Below are 20,592 nucleotides of genomic sequence, written 5' to 3' on the forward strand. Positions count from 1 at the left end.
TTTAAATGTGATAAATTATTATATCAATATTTCACGGGCAAATTGCTGTTTGTGTCATAATCGTATCACTGTTTAAATTGTGCTGAAAAGTGTATAATAGGCTGTTCCATTGTGACAGCTTATATATATATATATATATATATAATGTACCCTAATTTTATATATTAATATATTAAATATTTTATATACATATGTATGTATACTTTATTCTTATTAACAATTTACATAAAATTATATTAATATATAAAATGAGGGTATATATGTGTGTGTGTGTGTGTATATATATATATATATATATATATATATATATATATACTACCATTCATAGTCAAAAGTGACTATAAAAATACCTAAACAATGTTAAAAAAAGATTTCTATTTCAAATAAATGCTGAACTTTTCAACTTTCTATTCATCAATCCTGAAAAAAAAAAAAAAAAAAAAGGTTTCTACAAAAATTAAGCAGCACAACTGTTTTCAGCATTGATAATTATAAGAAATCTTGAGCAGCAAATCAGCATTTAGAATGATTTCTGAAGGATCATGTGACACTGAAGACTGGAGCAATGATGCTGAAAATTTAGCTTTGCCAACACAGGAATAAATTACATTTTAAAACATATGAAAATAGAAAAGTTATTTTCACTAATTTGATTTCATAATATTACTTAAAGATGCACCGATACTAAATTTCTCCACAGATACCGATTATTCAGAGTGATATCTGCCGATACCGATAGTTTGGGGGTTCTGCCTTTTATACCTTCCTTTAAATTAATGATTTCATTATAATTAATAATTAATCATTATATTTTAATTATAATATTTTGAAAGAAATGCAAATAAAAACATTATTCTCTCCATTTCATCAACTTGTTTTAGAGTAACTGGTATCAGTTATGAAAAACACATTACTCTAATTAATATTAGCACACATTAACTAAATTCTGAAGATTAAATTAATATTTCTTAACTTTCTGAATGTTTTTAATTCATATTATTACTATTAATACTGAACACCAAACTGGTTTCTTCGCATTTTCTTTACACAAAGCCCAAATGCAGTGCATTTTCCTGCCCTCTTTTGATTGACAGGATATATCGGCCCTGACTATCTGCTGTTTTTAAACTATCGGCCGATAGTGTGTAAATTTGCTTTTATCGACCAATACCGATTAATGTCCGATATATCGGCGCATCTCTAATATTATTGGTTTTACTGTATTATTGACCAAATAAATGCAGCCTTGTTGGGTATAAGAGATTTCTTTCAAAAATCAGATGTACTTTCAGACGTTGTTTTATACATCTGAATTACAGTGGTCACTCTCTGGAACAGCATGTATTATAATCCTTATTATAGTCTTAATAAATATCTGTAAATAGCTGCAATTGCTTCTTAACAGCAGGGTGGAGTGGTAGAACAAAACAAGCGCATCATAAACCAATAACACCAGTAACACTCATTTCTGTTGCACAATAGAGCAAATTAATGTAGCACAAAAATAACAACAGTCATTATAAAAAGGATAGATTTATTTAGAATTAGTCACATAATTTGCAAAGAGTGCTCCTTTTACAATGAATCATCATTTGAAAGGCAGAAATCAATATATATATGTACTATACTACACAGACACAACACTGACATCAAGTAAAGGAAATATGGTACATTCAAGGTGTACAAAAAGATTTTTTCTCAGTTTCAGGTTTGGATCTACATGGTTGTTTGATTTGAGATTGTTTATTGACACAGTTTCAGACCAAATTAGGTTTTATCTACAGCAAAATAAACAGGTCATTCAGCTTTACAGCAGTTCAAGCAATCAGCTCAGTTGGGTATGGAAAGCCTGGTGCACGTCAATGATGTTTTAGGTTATTTGTACATGGCTTTCTGGAGGTTTAGGGAAAAAGAGCCTGGTTCAACTAGTTCTACAGAAGAATGCTTAATACTTGTTCCAGAATATAGACATTTGCATTTGGTTCATGTAAAACTATGCCCGTTTGAACCCGAAACAGCTGAAATGATTGAAAAATACTATGCATTCACAGGAAATGCCCATCGTTTTTGTCGTTTGATTGCATCTTGCTATAGAAAACCTTAAATTCGGTCAGCAGAAACATTCTTTGGAGACAGACAGGGCTGTGTTTCCCAAAAGCATCATAAGTTGATCATAGAACAACTGCCACCAATGGTCTCTACGATCAACTTAGGCTTACGATGCTTTTGGGAAACGCAGCCCAGAATAGTTAGCAAATATAATCAGCAGTTTAAATTACAGCTCAAATGGATTCTGCTACATATAAAGTGCTTCGGTTTTTATTTCCATTGCCATCAGGGCTTAAATTTTTTAGCAGTACTGGCTTATTCCTTTGCCACACTGAGATTCAGATTCAAATGACCCACTGACGTTAAAGAATACCCAAGCGTTACGAGCCCTCCCGTCCCGTACTGACTTGCAGAGGTTGCGTTCGACAAATCAGAAAGGTGATGGAGAGCGAGAGAAATGGCACTTGATGACGTCACCTCACACCTGACATGGGCTTGACGATATTCATGGTACGACTCGGAGGAGAAGGAGGACAAGGGAAAGTTGCATTTAACATCTCTCGTTTCCGAGCCATCTGACAGAGTGAAAATGGATTTCTTGGTTTTCCTAGCCCTTTCTCTGGGATGGAGCCAAGGATGTGTCCTGGTGTGCTTGTCCAGTAAAGGTGGACCAACCTGGTCATGTTTCTAACTCTGCCCCGGCCAGTGGAATGACAAACACGGTGATGTCATCACCCGAGCCAAGTCTTTCGTTGGGCAGCCGCCAACCTCTCTCCTTCAGGACTCCACGAGAACGCATCAGGAGGTCTTGTGCTGCTAAAGTGTACCTTTAAAAAAATAAAATGACAAAAATAACATCATCATTTGAACATTAAAGTAAATTAAAAATTACCATAGAGGGCCTTAGTGGTAAAAAAAACTGTATACTGACATCTGCTGGTGTAACTACTACAACACATCTGATTCACACCTGATACACACTACCACTCAAAAGTTTGGGGTCAGTAAGATTTTTTTTAAAACAAATTAATACATTTATTTAGTAAGGATGCATTAAATTAATCAAAATTGACAGTAAAGACTTCTACATTGTTACATTTTTAAAAAAATAAATACTATTCTTTTGAACATTCTATTCATCAAAGAATTATGAAAAAATTCATAAAAATTCATTGACAGCTTTAGCGTTGCAGTTTTGTGAATGTGTGGGGAAAATATGTGCACTCAAATGAAGTGAATCTCCAGGAGATCTACCTGTGATCAGGTCAGTTATGATGGAAAGATCAAACACTAACCTCAAGGGATCACTGGGCTCACGGCCAGACAGGAAAGTTGATACTGCTTCGGCAACATCTCTATCAGTCGTAACGTCCCATAGTCCATCACTACCCATGATCAGGACATCATCGGACCCATGTTTGTGCTCAGAGATGTTGTACACCTTGACCTAGATATGAGCATGATATTATACTATTTTCATGCAGTTATGCTTCATTTTTTTTATTTACATAAAAACATTTTTTGGGGGGTGAACTGTCCACTTAAACAAGAAGTGATCTGAATGAGTGAATAAATGACCTTACAAATATTTTCACATAAATACCCATTTATATACTCACTTCTGGGCAACAGGATAGGAAGGGTTTGATATGAATGTTGGAGTTGTACACTTTCAAGTCGTGATCCCCTAAACCACGCGTCACTCCAATAGTAGCCATGACGCGAGCCTACAAGCAAACACACACACACAGATGCACACAGGTTGGGTTTTCATGTTTTATGATGGCATTCCATAGACATAATTATTTTAATACTGTACAAACTGTATATTCTATTCCCTACCCCTAACCTACGCATCACAGAAAAATGTCTGCATTTTTACATTTTCAAAAACCATCATTCTGTATGACTTATAAGCTGTTTTCCTAATGGGGACCAAAAAATGTCTGGTATTGGTATTACACTCACTCACAGGTTTATGTGCCATTACAGCAAAAAGGTTATTTTATATGCATTCAAACTTTATCAAACCATTATTCTGCCCTAAATCATTCCCATTTGCAACACCTCACTACTCCTGCTTTGTAATAAATAGCTGTGAAAACTGTGTGGAAAAAGCTTCAGACACCTTTATTAGATTACATGTTAGGTCTGTAACAAATGTTATTGTTATGCAGCTTAAAATAAAATCCATTTACAGAAACTTTTCAAGTTAAATAAAAGTTAAATAGAAAAGAAGCAGAATTATTTGCTCACCTTTTTCCCCTCCCCATAAATCAACGGGAACTTGAGATCATCTTCTACAATTGTCTTATACGCCCTAAAATAATAACAGGTAATGGTTATGAATGCAATAAAGTAAACAACTTGAATATATATACAGTATATATTCAATCAAAACAATATAGTTTGTTATAAAATAACAGCTGCTATAATTCATCCTCATAATGTGCTGTTCATAATTACCATCCGGTCATTGTGTGGTCTCTGAAAAGCATCTTCTTGCCGAGTTCCTTGTGTTGTATGCGTCTGGGGAATTCAATATGTGTAAACTCATTCCCAAGTAGCTCCGGTTTGAGGAAGCCCTAGACAAAAGCAACACAAATGCAAAGGAAGTGTTACAGAATTGAAGATCTATAATAGTAATGGAGCAGTCCCACAGGATAATGAATGAACAGGATTTAGAATGAAGCTAGGAATGGAATGGGAATTATTTTGGGACAATAACACAGGTGACTCACCAGGTACTGTAGCCGCTGTCTTTCACTTTCTGGTGTGAATTCATTGGACATGGGGATGGCCTCATTGTTGCGGACAATTATGGCTCTGAAGTGAAATAATATTGTTTTAGGTGATTTACAACTAATATTGAATGTATTATACAACTTATAGAAACATTGGATGGTAAATAGCAAGTAATATATGTCTGCTATGCAGTGGTGTGCATTATTTTCTCATTTATTGCTAAAATTCCAAAGATGATCATGATGGATAACTAACTGTCACAGTAATTGAGTCATTTGGCCAACATCTTTGAAAAATTAACATGGATATTACTGTTGCAATAACAGTAAATCAGAATACAGCATTGTCTCTGTAGAGACATGTCATCTTTTCATTTCAAGCAATAACAATTTCCTCCAACTTTAGACAAAAAAAAAAAAAAATCAGTGTTTACTGTGGCAAATATAACACAATGTCCAAAATGACATTACACTCACTAAACACTAGAAATGAAAGTTCACAGCTTTAAAGTCAATGCAACTTGGCAAGATTAGGGTACAAGATTATTTATTTTGTATAATTAACTTTTTGATGTACATTTCTTACTTTTATCTAAAGATAAAGACCATCTTCTGTTAGCCTGCTAATATAACATGCACATTTAATCACTGTATCTTTTAAGGCCTCCTACCTGCTGTCTCCAGCGTTTGCTACATAGAGTTTCCCCAACAAGTGAATTGCAATCAAGGCACAACAGCCACCAGAGATGCTGTAAGATTCTTTCTCTTTCTCTATCAGGTCGTCCTGTTGAGTGGCACAAAACAGACTCAGTATTTTCTTCTGTTTGCATACATCTGCACAACATTCAGCAAAATCACACTCTGAAAATCTGTATTCTATGTATAAAGCCCAGTCTTATTGGTGCCAGTAACACATGGATGTTAGATCCAACAACATGAATTCTAAAGTCTATCCTTTGCCGAAAAAAAAGAGAATAACTCCCTTTGTTTGGAGTGGACTTTGTGCTTTATAAGACCTTTTTCAAGATTAAACAGCAGCATTACACAGTAAAGAAAGCTGAAAATGTGAAAAAGCATAATAGGATCCCTTTAAAATTCAGTTGGAAGTTCATTGGCTGCTCACAAGTTTGAACTTTCCAATAGCATTTTTAACTCAACTTAAATTTTTAACTTAACTTAAAATATTTGTCAATTTGTAACGTGATTTATTTATTTACATTTGTATTTTTTAATACATTGATAATTATTTTCTTTTTTAGGATGTGTTCACACTTGTAGTTCGGTAACCAAAGCAGAAATGTATACATTTAGTCTTTGTTCGCTTAGCGTTCACACTGTCATTTTTAACACCGAACCTAAAGATACAAAAAAAGGCTTTTATGACATATATTTTGTGACGAAACATGTCAAACATCTAAAACAATGCTGTGTGCTGGGCTAAATGCGGTCGCTGTATGTGCGTACATATGATAGTACTGTATATGATGGAGCTGACAATGCGTGAAGAGCTTATAAAATGTGTAAAGGAGTCAAAAAAGAGGCAGGAATTCTCCATCACACACACAAACGAAGATCTGATGTAAGGAGACGTGGTTCTGACGCCTGTACCGAACTGTGATGGGCAACATCGTAGCTATGACGAGAAAAAACTGGTATGCTTGAGCATTCTGTCCTTTTTAGGGTCACATCTTGTGACATCATGTCCTGTTTTTGGTTCGTTTATATGTCTTTGGTCCGTGTTGCGATCATATTTCATTCGAACCACACCAGAGTTTGTTTGGAAGTGGACCGAGACCCATCTTTTCAGTCTTGGTCCACTTGTTTGGTGCGCACCAGAGTTCAGATGGCAGCGTTCACACTTATTCAAATGAAGCGTACTAACAAAGCAATCGCACCAGAGTTCGTTTTAATCGAACCAAACCTGCCAAATGTGAACACATCCTTAAGTGGCACACCTAGTCCTCCATAGTCAAAAAAGTCTAAAACCACAGGTTTATCTCATCCTATACAGTTCTCACCATCTGTTTGAAGGCGGTCTCTATGAGCCCCATGACCAGACTCTCCACACTGATGTCTTTCTCCATGTGGAACCGCGGCTCATCTGGGAGCCCGTCCTGGTCCTCTCCATCCAGGCAAGCCCCTTTCTTCGCCTCAGCCTGGAAGGGGCTCCCGTTCTTGGCCAGGCAGATTGGCGGAGGGCTGTTTTGATTTTCTAGAAGATGGGCGACATCACAAAGCCGATCGCGGATGATACGGTGGAGAAGTTTGGATGCCATGAGAGCAGCACCAGAGCCGGCGTGTCCATCAAACACTCCCCAGAAGTGCATGGGAATGCCTGTGGGGTCCTGAAGGGACGAGGAAGAGGACAAGGTGTGTAATTTCTGCATCATTACTAGCATGAAATAGAATCGCAAAACAATATCTTTCCTTCTGTAATGTATGTCATTGTTCAAATAATCAGGTAGCCCCGTCCCAAACTTATGCAATTGGGTGAGCCACGTTGACCTGTTGAACCACACAAAGATTTTTAATTTATATAAAAATATTTATGTTCATGTTAGTTCACAGTGCATTAATTAATGTTAACATACAACCTTTTTGTAAAATATATATATAAAATTAGGGTACATTTTATATATATATATATATATATATATATATATATAATTATATATATATTAATATATTAAATATAAAATTATATATAATGCATGTAAAATTATATATAAAAATATATAATGTACCCTAATTTTATATATACTTTAATATAATTTTATATAAATTGTTAATAAGAATAAAGTATACATACATATTTATGTAAAATATTTAATATATTAAAATATATATAAAATTAGGGTATATATTTATTTATTTATTTTGTCAGAATAAATATACAGCTACTTTTGAAGGTGTCAGTGAAGAAAGATGCTCTTTATTTTTATGCTTTTTAAGATGCTTCATAATGTTATAGTTACAGCTTCTACCAGTAGGTTGCAATTGGATCATGCCACCTAGCTGAACTTTGACCTCTTAGTTCAAACAATCAGAGCAATGTTTTGAAAGAGCCAAACTGTTTACACATTTCAGAAACTCAAAACTATCAGCGGTTTACTTGAAGTTGTCTCTGCGCATTATGCTGGAACAGGAGAAAGTATTGTACATTGCAAAAAAATCATATGCTTCCCCTTTAATTATTGACTAGTGAAAAGTAGTAGCAGAATAATCGGGTTTCTGAGACATAGGTCATTTATAGTAAATGTTCTACAAAAACATCTGACTGCAGAATGCCACAATGGACCAATCAGTATCAAGTATTTCATAGAGCTACGTAAGACGGAACAACAGCATGCAAAGCCTTTTTAAAACCACAGGGTGGCATCTCGACACTTTCCACAGCTTTTCTAGAAATACTCTCCGATCTCAATTTCCTGTCATTACCTGTTGACAAGATTAACTCAGAGAGCTTACACCCGCTCAATCATGTAAGATCAACGGTCAGCTGGGAAGGCCCGTGGCAGCAGCAAATGTTTGTGGCTGGATCTCTGATTCTAAAGAGCAAGAGGTCCACGTCAAGTGAATATGTGGCCTTGCTATCTTTTTATCTGCCTGTTTGTCTGTATATAGACTCTTTCAGACAGGCAACACAGCAGATGATAGGATGATGTAATTGATTTAGAGGAGTTGAGAGAGGGTATTAAGTGGGGGAGGGCAACATCATGTGATGTAAGCAGAAGCGAAAGAGAGACAGAAGTCACTGTCCTGGTTAACAACCTCTCGTGAGTAAATACTGCTGGAGATTACCAGTCCATTTCTAATTGTTGGAAAAGACCTACGCAAAAGAAAATAACAAGTGAGATCTTGTCATTGAACTCAACTGTTTCTCATACACATCAATGACATTAAATAGGGAGGTAAATAGCAACCATAAAGCAAAAAATAAATTAAAATTCCTCAGAACAGCCTAGCAACTGGAAAGAAATGCCCTGGAAACCACCCATTATACCCGAGCAACCATTTAGTAATGCTCTGGCAACTATCCACAACACCTTCCCTTACCAAGAATAAGTATACTTCAAGTTCATATACTACAAGTATACTTAGGTAAAGTTCAAGTATATTTCATGTATACTTTATGTAGTAAGTATACTAATATCAATATACTAGTAGTATACCTGTAAGTGTACTATTTCAATACTACTCGGGACTAAATACTTTAAGTATGATGCTGTGTGAGAAATCGCATACTCTCTTGAGTAGGTACTTATTTTGAATAAGTAATAACTTCACGAATTTAATCCACGTACTACATTTGCCATGTTGTCATTATCACGTGGCCTACCAGCGTCAGTTGTGTTGCTTCACTGCCATTCACAAATCCTCACCCGTGGCCTCATGGGATAGTAAATTGTCATCGTATGCACACTTCAGAATCTCGCCGGAAGTAGTAGGTCATCCAGGAATTTTATGCAACTATTTTATGAGTACTGTGAATTCAGACATACTTCTTTTGTCACATACTGTTTTTTGCCTTATATATAGTAGGAAAGTATGTGATTTCGGATACAGCCTAAGAGTAGTAAACTTTGAGTATACAACTAGTTTACAAGTACGTGTTGTTCTGCAACTATACTACAAGAGAACGTGTAGGTATACTGATAGTTTACTAGTTAAATACTTGTAGCACATTTTTGACACTTTGAAGTATACTCTCAATAAACTACTAGTTTTTTTTATTTATTTTTTTTATGCAAGTATACTTGCGAGTTCTTTAAGTGACCTTAATATCCTACTTAAAGTGCAAAAAATAATATATAAATAGTGAACTATAAGTATACTACTATGTTCTTATTTAGGTATTAATTTTTACTCTTTCCCCGCCAGCGTTTTTTTTTTTTTTATAAAGTTGCCAGCCAGCTCCAGCATTTTTGATCATTTTCACAAAATGGCCCCCAGAATATTTTGTCGTATGAAAATCTGAACATGCAATATATCAAAAGAAAGAACAGAGCCTCTGCTTAAAACAACAACAACAACAACTACTTTATTCAACACTTGAAGTGGATTCAGAATGATGATCAAAACATAGATGGAGTAGATCGCTTCCTTCAACACCCCCAAAGCTTGTTCAGTCCTATACCTCTTCCTGAGTCAACGTTTGGTAACATTAGGCAGTTTAATGTTTGATGATCGTATTATTTTACACATGAGTAAGCAATGCTTCTATCACTTGTTTCTATGTCTTCGCCTGTGTTTTGATCCAGAGATTCTATACTAGAAGATGTGTAATAGTGCCCCCTACTGTATAACAGCAAAAACATGGATTGCAGGAATATTCCGTGGCGGGAAAAGAGTTAAATAGATTTGAAGTGAATTCCTATGTACACTACCAGTGGACTACACAAAAATTCACATACTTAGAATTAGGAACATATTTTCTTTATAAATCAATATTTTCAAACAAATTTTATAAGACAGTATGTAAAACTACGTATTTAATAGACTACTCAATCAATAGAGTAAACACAACTACAAGCCAATTATACTTAGAATACTTAATTATACGTTTACGTACAGGTATATCTCGATCAGAAGATTGAGTACAAGTATAGGCCAAATATACTTCGAATATTCTGTCAGTATAAGTCAAGTATACTTAAGTGTAATTTTAAGTATATTTCTCAGAAGTACATAAAGTATATTTCTGAGAAGTTCTGAAGAGTAAAAATACATAAAAAGTAGACTGAAAGTATACTTTCTTGTTTTTAGTCTAAAAGAAGTATACTAAATAGCACACTTGAATAAACTTCTTTTTTGTAAGGATTAGAAACCATATAGCAACTTGCTATAAAACACCTGAACTGCATAGAAACGCCACAGCAACTACCCATAACACCCTTGCAAACATACAGCATCATGCTAAAAAATACTCAAAATACTTTAACAACTGCATAGCAACGCCCTGGCAACCACAAACATAAAGTTTTTTTTCCTAGAATTGTGGTAGTAAGTTTTACATTTTCTCCAGAAAAATGTAAAGATCTAGTTCTCTACGCTTTATTGTCGACAATACAGATCAACTACTGTCTCATTTTTTTCTATTTTTAATTTCTCCTGTGCAATTTTAGGAGAAAAATATGAGATGAGTGAGAATGGCGAAGAGAGAGGAATGTAACAGAGGGATCAAGACAGAAATACGTCAGTCTGCAAAATACCAAAGCCTCCCTTGAACAGATGTCGAAACCCTTCTTATTCAATTGACAAAGCGATATTATCTAAGGAGACGTTTTAACCAGTAAGACTTGAACAGCTTTCCACTTTGGATTAAATGTGTCATTTTGGGGTAAGACGGAGGGGACACAAGGGTCAGACTGCGAATGAGGATCAGAGAGATCAGATTTATGCCTGCATACAAACACGAACACAGACTTTGAAGGTCATAAGTCCAGGATAGGTGAAAACACTGCCTGGACCACATCACATGATCAAAACTATCACACAGGAAAAAAAAAGAAGAAGTTTCACTTCAACATGCTCACCAAGACACAAAGGCCTTTTGAAAGTGAGCTTGTACTGGAAATTTCAGCTTCATTTACATCATTCTAGATCTGCAGTTATGCAATGAGGCTGTTCTATATTTTGATTTACTTTTCAATAACTGAGTTTCACATCATCTGTAAAACTAAGTTATCTGATGTTTATTGGTGGATTTAATGTGACATTTCAGATGAATCACTAGTTATGTTTACATGGACACCTTTTGTCTATTAATTCATTCCAATTAATGACTCTGAACGTAGTGTTTACATGAACGCTAAATAAAGCGATCGAGTTGATGTGTGCATTTATATGTCACAAGCTTCAAATCATGCACACACTGCACCAAAATACAGAGTTGCCTGCTGTTTGCGCATTCTCATACCATAGCTTCTTCTTTGTTTTAAAAAGACTTAATATTTATCGATTTCTGGATAAATTAGGAGACGACGAGCACATGAAGCTTTGTGCCATGCTGCTTTAGAGTACATTTACATGACAACGATGTACTAAAAAGTTTTTCCTTTGTGTTTTTTGCGTACAGACGACGCAAAATGTTGTCAAAATGTTCCCTGTTCACATGGATCCACGAAAACAACTAAAAACTTCTGCTGCCAGGCCAGTAGTTCACTTTGTAAAGAAACACTACGCGCCTATAGACTGAACACATAATACACATGTGCATGACGTTTCATAGTTTACACAAAGACGATAACAGTATCATTTTCAAAAACTTTAAATCCTGTTTTCAAATATTTGTGTTTTCAGGCCCCCAAAACGCCGTAGTCGTGTAAATGAATGGCCAAAACTCATAAAAAGTGTTTTGTTTTTAGTTGAAAATGGTGTGTGTAAACAGACCCTTATTAATTAAGCAAAAAACAGCCCTTCCCGAGCCTAAAACAAGGTGTCTGTGGATGAAAGTCTAAAGCAAAGTCAGATGAAAGTCTAAAGTTAGCACCACTTCAAAGACGACAAGTGGAAGGAGAACTTTAGAATGACACGACAGTCTTTTATGAAATTTTATTCAACAATAATGACAGCTCGTTCTAAATTTTAATTGGATTTGGCCAATTCAATCCGATTGACATGGTTACATGTGACTTTTCTATTCTGCCTACGCTACTATTCCGATAACATTAGGATTATTAGGGTCCATGTAAATGCAGCTACTACCAGCTTTTGTAGGCAGCTGCTCTTTGACTGACTTAGAAAAGTGTAGTTATTATGATTGTGGTTGAAAGTTATTTTACATTTCATAATGATGGCCGAATTATGCTTTGTCTGACATTTTGAAGTCGGCATGATGACCTTTTTTCCTTATTGTGACGTATATCTGAGTGAAACGGCTTCTCGAACAAGAAAAAATGTAGCGCGGGGCTTGATTTTGTCCATTGGGAATTGATTGGATGGTTGTGGTTTGCTATTGGTCGATCTCATGTGAGTTGCCCCGCCCTCATGCCAGTAAACACAGAAGACAAGCCACTGCAAGAGGGAGGGGAAGTTATTTTGATGAAATATAATGAGGGCACATGAAATAAAAAAAAAATGATGTACACAGAAAAGTAATTTATAATAAATATTAAAAAATTCCATTAAAAAAAAAAAACTATTGTCAATTTTGACTTCATGATGACTTTAACTAGGTTCACAGTTTCACAATCTTGGAAACTTCTAGAACTTTAACTAAAATTGGACAGTCCTTTCATATACATGTGGCTTTTCTTCAAATTTAGATTAGATTTCAAATGAATGTGCTCAGCAACAGATGCAAGAGCTCAATGGGATCACCAGGGTCAGCGAGCTGAGCGTCCCCCGGCAAGCTAAATCTTTCATAATCTTACCTGAGACCAGTTTTGTCCAGTTCAATTGATCCACAACAATTGCACTGCAAAAGTAGATTAGGGATCTTTTTTATATAGATGTTTCAATGAGTTCATAAATATTAATGATACCAAGAATTGAAGCGCGCTGGAGACTCGCCTAACTATTGATTTTAAAAGAGTTTGGCATTAGCATGTTTTCTGCAGTACTCAAATGCAGTATTTTCATGTAAACAAAAAATGATGACAGTGACACAGCCACAAAACTGCTTGGCTACATCCTGTTGTTTTCAGGATGTTGTGTCATAGACAAACTTACCCCACTGTCCTCCAGTAACATGGAGCAGCGCTGCTGCTTACTACTCATCTTCCTGACAAACAGCAGCTCACAGGAAGCCTGGTCTTCATTCAGCATGCTCTTCCCAGCATTTATCACCCTGAGAGAGAGAGAGAAAGAGACTAAATTACTGGTGTCATTTATTTATTTTCCAAATTATACAGCTGAATATCATTTCTAGTATGATGGCAGTCTAACATGAAGAGAAACATAAAGCCATTATTTCCCAAATCTGGATTATAAAAAGCCATTTTCTTCCTAATCTGCGGAGAGCAGTAAGATGCTTCAGAGGCCACAGTCATGACCCAGCACATCTGATGAGATATTTATAAATGTTAAGGGTTTCTCTTCAAAAGTGTATGACTATTATTCAATATTACTTCTACATATGATCCCTAAGCATTTAAAAAAAAAAAAAAAAAAAAGATTATATAAGCTCCGAGAACAGAAAAACTGTACAGTACAGGCCAGTCTCTGTTTTATTTATAACTATGTACATTTGTCTGTTAAACCATACACCAAAGACGATAGCAAAGATGCATTTCAACCAACGTACTTAATGCATACTTAAAATTGTGATGTTGGAGACTATTTCACTATTGTATTTCACTATATACAATTTCAAATGATTTTTAAGCAATATACCCATAATAATCCAAGCATAATAGTACATCATTATGCTACATTATGCTGTGGTTTTCATTTAGAATCAGCTGACAAAGCCCCACTGTAAGCTACTCTCAAAAGAGGAAGTGTCTCATTGTAGCAAGTTCCTTCTTCTGAAGTAACAATTTCTTTACTTCTGCCACATTAGGTTTCAACATAGTATGATTTCTTTAAATGTAAGTACACACTTAAAATTGTCATTTTTAAGAGAAGCACATCCATTTTGCGTGCAAAAGAAGAAAGCAGAACAAACGTCATTATCTGTGGAAAATACAGAGTAGAGCAATGAGCTGAAGCCACAAAACTGAACCCTTTATTAGCAAGGCTTACCGCCACTAGTGTTATTCTCACAGACAAAATAAATGTGGCAACTAGCATTTCCTGTCTCAGGTGACTGGTTAACTGTCGATGGTTTTCTTTCTTGAGCAGAACAGTCAGTATTCCTCCTCATGCTAAGCCTCTCTGTCATTTTATTTGTCCTTCTGAAGGAAGCCAAACCCAACATTAGAAATGATTGGCTAAAGTTTATTTTTAACAATGTTCTAGATCTGATGTGTACAGTTTGTGCAGTACATTTTAGTGCAGAGACTGATTTGTAAACCCATCAAAATCAAAAGGTCAAGGTTTGTCTGATTAGCATGAGCCAGTTATCCCCTGCTGGTGGAATACTAGAACTACACCAATCTTTAGGAAAAAGCGTTTCTCTTCATTAACAGTGTATTCCCAAAACATTACATATTTCCAAGAAACACATTTCATTTATTAGCTGTTTTGCCAGTGAATATTTTATGATTTTACTGAGTGATTAATCACAACTGGCGCTGGTGGTAAATAAAAAAACTGGCATTTTAAGGTGTGCACTAGATTCGTAAACTCTAAATGATAAGAAAATCAAGTTTCACATCATTTCAGAATCTCAGAAGAGTGTTATTAATGCAGTACTTCAGGCTAGACTATAAAAACATAATGTCTTCACGTGAAGACTTCTAATGTACGTTTCATGTTCTGAACCCTAGATTCATAAAACAAAACTGAGTTCAAAACATACACTGACATCAAATATCCTTCCTCATGCAATAAAAGTGACCCTATAATCACCTTCATTAACCTTTTTTTTTTTTTTTTAATTACTATATGTATTCTATTAAAGTGTATAGTTGTATCTTAGCATTGCTGTGAGCTCAGGATAAAGATGCAGCTTCAATATTGTATAACTAGAATAACCTGATGAGCAATTCTTCACCTCCACCCACTGTGCTTAAGAATAGAGAATAAATTAGTTCCTTTTTATGGCACTGTTTATCTTGAATTGTGCCTTAGTTGTCAAGTAGATTAAGAAATCTGAAAAGTAAAGAAATAAAGAGTATCCTATTTGACAGAATAATATTGTTTGCACTGGCCGATCCTTCAATAGCCACACAGAAATGTGCCACACAAACTGTTTAGGTCAAACTAAAATGACGAGATTCTTCAATTCATTTTTTATTATTTTTTTTTTTTAATTGACTAGGTTTTACCATACAAATTAGGCAAAGAGCAATGTCAGCATGCTAATTAAAGCTGTCACAAAAGATATCAAAACTGAAACATGACAGGGGAAAAAATCTAGATGAACTAGTCTAACTCACTAACTGACTAGCTGGTTGTTGGGTGACTGAATGACTAGTATCGACTCATTCCTACAGAGAACCTATAACTATAATTCACTTGCACTCATACATTTATTGACAGGAATTCATTTATTGTGGCGTGGGTGCATGCTGGATCTGTTTGACTTTGCCAGCTTGGCAGCACCATGTTCATAGAAAGCCAATCTCCTTGAGCCACAGTGTATGACTCAGCAATATCTTATAGAGAATGAGTGTGTGTTGGGGAATCTGAGGAGTCTACAGTGCTGCCATTAATCTACAGGCCGCTACGTGTCTTTAAGAAGCCGTCCGAGTTTTAAAGTCAGCATGAAACTGAAGTTGTGATCATCTTTTCTTCCCTATTGTGATGTATATCCAAGTGAAATGGCTGCTTGAACAAGAAAATATGAAGGGCAGGACTTGATTTTGTCCACAGGGAATTGATTGGATGGTTGTGGTTTGGTATTGGTGGATCTCATGTGAGTGACAGCTTGCCCTGCCCTCGCACCAGTAAACACATCATCAGAAAAGAGAAGAGATGCAAGTGGGAGTGGAAGTTATTTCGATTAAAAGATCGGGCACATGAATTGAAAAATGATGTGCATGGATAAATCATTCATAATAGATGCTGCAATATTCCATAAAAAAACAAAAATTGTCAATTTTGATTTCATGGTAACTTTAAAGGGGCAGTTCAATCATATTGTTCCAAACTGGGAGGCCAGTTGCATAAACTTAGCCTCTATGTTAAGACTGTGTCTTAAAAACTAGTCTGACCAACTAGAAGTTTGTCACAAGTGGGTGCTATCAATATCATACGATGAAGGAGATAGATAGCTCAAATAAAAATCTTTAATCACAAACACCCAGGAAACTACATGCAAATGAAGGAGAAATAGCATAACCATGTACCACAGAAGACACCGAACAATGAACTGAATGAACACAGGACTTAAATACACAAAGGAACTAATGAGTTAATTAATTGAACAACAGGTGAACAGAATAATTAACCAAGGGAACAAACTGGCACACACAAGGAAACTCCAAGTCAAATGACAGGGCAAACAGGCAAAAAGAAACACAATGAAACTAAACTAAAAACAGAGCATACACATTACACTGTTAGCCAAGGGGGCAACCCTTATTTTCCTGATTCAAATTAGACAAATCTACATTTTTAGTAACTGACTTAAAGTTAAAGACTAAAAAAAATTAGATGACTAAAGCCGGGGACACAATTGTAAGGCCGATTATGAATGTAATTTGATACTTATGACTGATCGCGCTCAAACGCAACCAGTCAAAACCAGTTGCGTTCAGTCAGCGATTACAGTCGATGTTCAAATTCTGTGTGTAAGTATTTAAATCTGCTTCAGTCGAAGGAAAGAATCGCTGTCTGTTGAGTGCAGTCTTAGAATGTTTTAGCTAGTCGTTAAATATGTGCCTGGCTTAACTTGTAAGACTATTCTAAGCATTTTATGCAACCGAAATACTGCAGAAAAGGAAAAATTCTGAAGAATTGTGCTGGCTGCTTTTTCCATGCAATTTCAATAAAACTTTATACTTCAAAAAGATGCAAAAGCACTATAAATGTATTTTAAAATATTCTTGTGACTAAAATATTCTATTGACTATTTTGAATCTAAAGAATCGGTTGATTCCATTCAATGATCCAGTTAACAGCTCACTGCAGGAAAAGATTATCACTGAATATTGACTTCAATTTCTGTGTATTTGGTCTGTCTTCAGAACATATAATCACACAAGACATATGGAACACTTCCATGATACTTGTATGGTGCTTTTGCATCCTCTTTACAGCTTTAGTCTTCAATTAAATGTAATTGCATGGAAAACAGTCAGCAACTATACCATCTTCTCTTTTTGTGTTTTTCTAGTTGCATATTTAACTCTTAAATACATCACATTAGAAGTAAAATGGATTGTGAAGACTTTTTCATTTACTTGTTGATCATCATCACTTGTTGACTATCGATAGGAGCTAACAACTTTTACCGTTGTTTTTTATCATGTGTATGTGAGCTCATACTAAAGCCACCAGCTAAAAAGTCTGTTTGTTTCGACCCTTAAGAGAATGTGCTCCGTTTCAAATTCTGTCATCACACAGCCCCAAACAAAGTTCTCCTCTTGTACTGTAGTTAATAATAGATGAAATAACCAGAGGCTAACTGGGCTTATTTCAGTATCAGGGCCTGTTCTCTCTCCATCTCTTCTTCACACTGGGCTCTCTATGTCACAGAAATATGACAATTTTCCCAAAACCACCTAACATTATATTCATTAATTTGATGGTATGACTCAAGACTGTATCATCTTCCTGGCTTTGATCTTGGCCACTTTGTGCAAGTATGGCCTTGATCTTCGCTCAACAGACCACGCCTGATGAAAGTCAGGGTTCGCATTCTTTTTTTACCAAAGAATTTCCATGACTTTTCTATTTGCTTGTAATTAATAAATTTTAAATAAAAAATATCACAAAATAAAATAAGCTCCAGTTGCTACAATGTATACACTGATAATGCAGTTATTTTACTAGAAACATTTTATAAAAAAAAAGTCCTTTATCACCCATCACTGACATTCTTCACCTGTACCAATGTGTGACGTTACTGCAACATTTTTGTTTATATCTTAAATAAATTGTATTATTTTCATTCATTCATTATTATTTAAATGTTTTATTATATATTATTTATCAAATCTAAAAATGTATAATAAATCTACAATTTAAAATTTTTTTTATAAAATATTATCATTTATTTTATAGCAAACATATATATATATATATATATATAAGATGTATAGGTAACATTCACAATTACTTATTATCTTGATTTTTTTTTTTTTTTAATGCCATGAAAGTCATAAGTCCTATAAGATTCCCCCTGGAAATTATGACTTTAAATAAACTTAACTCTTAAAGGGAAAGTTCACCCAAAAATAAAAATTCTCTCATCTTTTACTCACCCTCATGTTGTTCCAGACATTTTCTTTTGGTAGCCATTGACTTCCGTATAGAAAAAATACTACGCAAGTCAATGGCTACCGTCAACATTCTTCAAAATATCTTCTTCTGTGTTAGCAGAAGAAAAATTCATACAGGTTTGGAACAACTTCAGCGTGAGTAAATGATGACAGAATTTCCATTTTTCGGTGAACTATACCTTTAAATACCATCATTCGGACATGACTTGAATGCACCAATACTATATAGGGCCTTAGAGCCCTAATGCATCACTGGAGCCCAGGACAATGTCCCCAGATGTCAACAGCCCTGAAGCTGAGCATTAACTAGAGAAGTGCATAATATGATTAAAGAAACTCCCGTTAATTTTTAAGATTTTATTAATTTCCATGACTCTTTTAGGCCTGGAAATCAGGCAACTGCAGGTTTTTAAAGCTGTATGTCGTCTCAGATGCACAGGTAGTGACAATGCACCGTACTGTTGTAAAAAGTACTTACTGTACTGGGGTAAAGATGCATTCAATGACTACTATAGTATCCTTCGGATATCCATTAGTAAAGCATAACCTGACATATGCAGCATTTCTATGTTTAAATGTAACGATTAATTTAGTGAACTGTAAGCTACGCCATCGTCAGTGCAGTTACAACACATTTCAGTGAAAACATTGCAACATTCCAGCTGACTCTAGATCGTTAGAGGATGATGATGATGGTGAGCCATTGCCCTTCGTTAGGAGTGACATATAACCTTCCTCAGATATGACGTCACTCCAATCGTATCAATTTAAACCAACAATTCATTTATTATGCGCATTTTAGACATACTCCTTATAAAAAAACCACGACTCACTCCGCGTATCCCGTTCTCCACGGCAGCCTGCTGTCTCTCTTGAGCGTGATGACCGGTCTGGACGCGTGTTCGGTGGAGTACTGCAGCAGCTCCGGTGTCAGGTCCAGAAACTCGGGTCGGCTGTAGGGGAAGCGCGGCGGCAGCCCGTCCGTGCCGCCGTTCTGCGCGGATCCGTGCTGCTGCTGGTGATGGTGGTGGCCGTGCGGGATAATTCCTCCCACCAGCGAGGACATGGCATTTTTAACTTTGCTTATCATCGCAATAAAATATGTGGCATCAGCGGCGCGCGAGGAACGGTAATCTTAACGATATAACCCTATACGACCCAAGCGGCAAAAACGAAACGTACAAAAGCGTACAGCAGTTCATTCGCGATGCAGGAAGCGATTGACCCCATGTGACGATTTGACAGAGAATGTTTTCCTCGTCGAAAAAATCCTCTCCCTGCAGAGTGTGTATCATCACACGAGAAGCTTATATCCGCCTATAGCACGGAAGATGTAAGTGCTGCCTATACTGTAGCACTCTCAGCCGACCAGCCAGTGAATACACACCGTCCGAATTATACAATGACTATCGAGGGGCCAACTATTTAAAACGAATTTCTTTTTTTTTTTAATGATTTTTTTTAATAATAATAATAAATAATAATAACAATATAAAAGCAATAACATAAAAAAATAAAAATAAAAATTCAGGACGCAATCTGTCGAGGTTCATCTTATTAGCACAGCATAAATAAAATATTTAAAACATTATTTTAACAAAACAATTAATTATTAGTAGCATTTACATATTTTTTATTGTTATTATATTGTATACATATTTATGATATGCAAGCGATAATGACAGGCTACTTAAATAGACCTTATTTACAGCAGCGCCATTTTTGAACTTTAACGGGAATGAAAGCGAGGCTGTGAGGGATCTCTTCAGTGGGTTTTACAATTATTTAATGTGTTTTTGGATTTT

The 20,592-nt window shown here is 35.5% G+C and overlaps 1 protein-coding gene across 2 annotated transcripts; it reads right to left on the reverse strand.

Moving 5' to 3' along the window:
- Positions 1–1,517: 1,517 nt before the first annotated feature.
- On the reverse strand, positions 1,518–20,144 carry ppm1j (protein phosphatase, Mg2+/Mn2+ dependent, 1J). Of its 2 annotated transcripts, none has more exons than XM_051897015.1 (10): positions 19,621–20,144; positions 13,467–13,584; positions 6,812–7,138; positions 5,465–5,577; positions 4,791–4,875; positions 4,516–4,634; positions 4,306–4,369; positions 3,669–3,776; positions 3,345–3,496; positions 1,518–2,876 (listed from the first exon to the last, which is right to left on the reverse strand). In XM_051897015.1, the coding sequence occupies exons 1-10, from the start codon at positions 19,875–19,877 to the stop codon at positions 2,729–2,731; spliced, it is 1,491 nt and encodes a 496-aa protein (XP_051752975.1). In that variant the 5' UTR covers positions 19,878–20,144; the 3' UTR covers positions 1,518–2,728. The 2 variants fall into 2 exon arrangements, with proteins under 2 accessions (XP_051752975.1, XP_051752976.1); XM_051897016.1 differs by lacking the exon at positions 19,621–20,144 and adding an exon at positions 14,481–14,628.
- Positions 20,145–20,592: the final 448 nt, after the last annotated feature.

This window comes from Ctenopharyngodon idella, chromosome 6 (genome assembly GCF_019924925.1).
Source record: "Ctenopharyngodon idella isolate HZGC_01 chromosome 6, HZGC01, whole genome shotgun sequence".
Classification (NCBI taxonomy): Eukaryota; Metazoa; Chordata; class Actinopteri; order Cypriniformes; family Xenocyprididae; genus Ctenopharyngodon; species Ctenopharyngodon idella.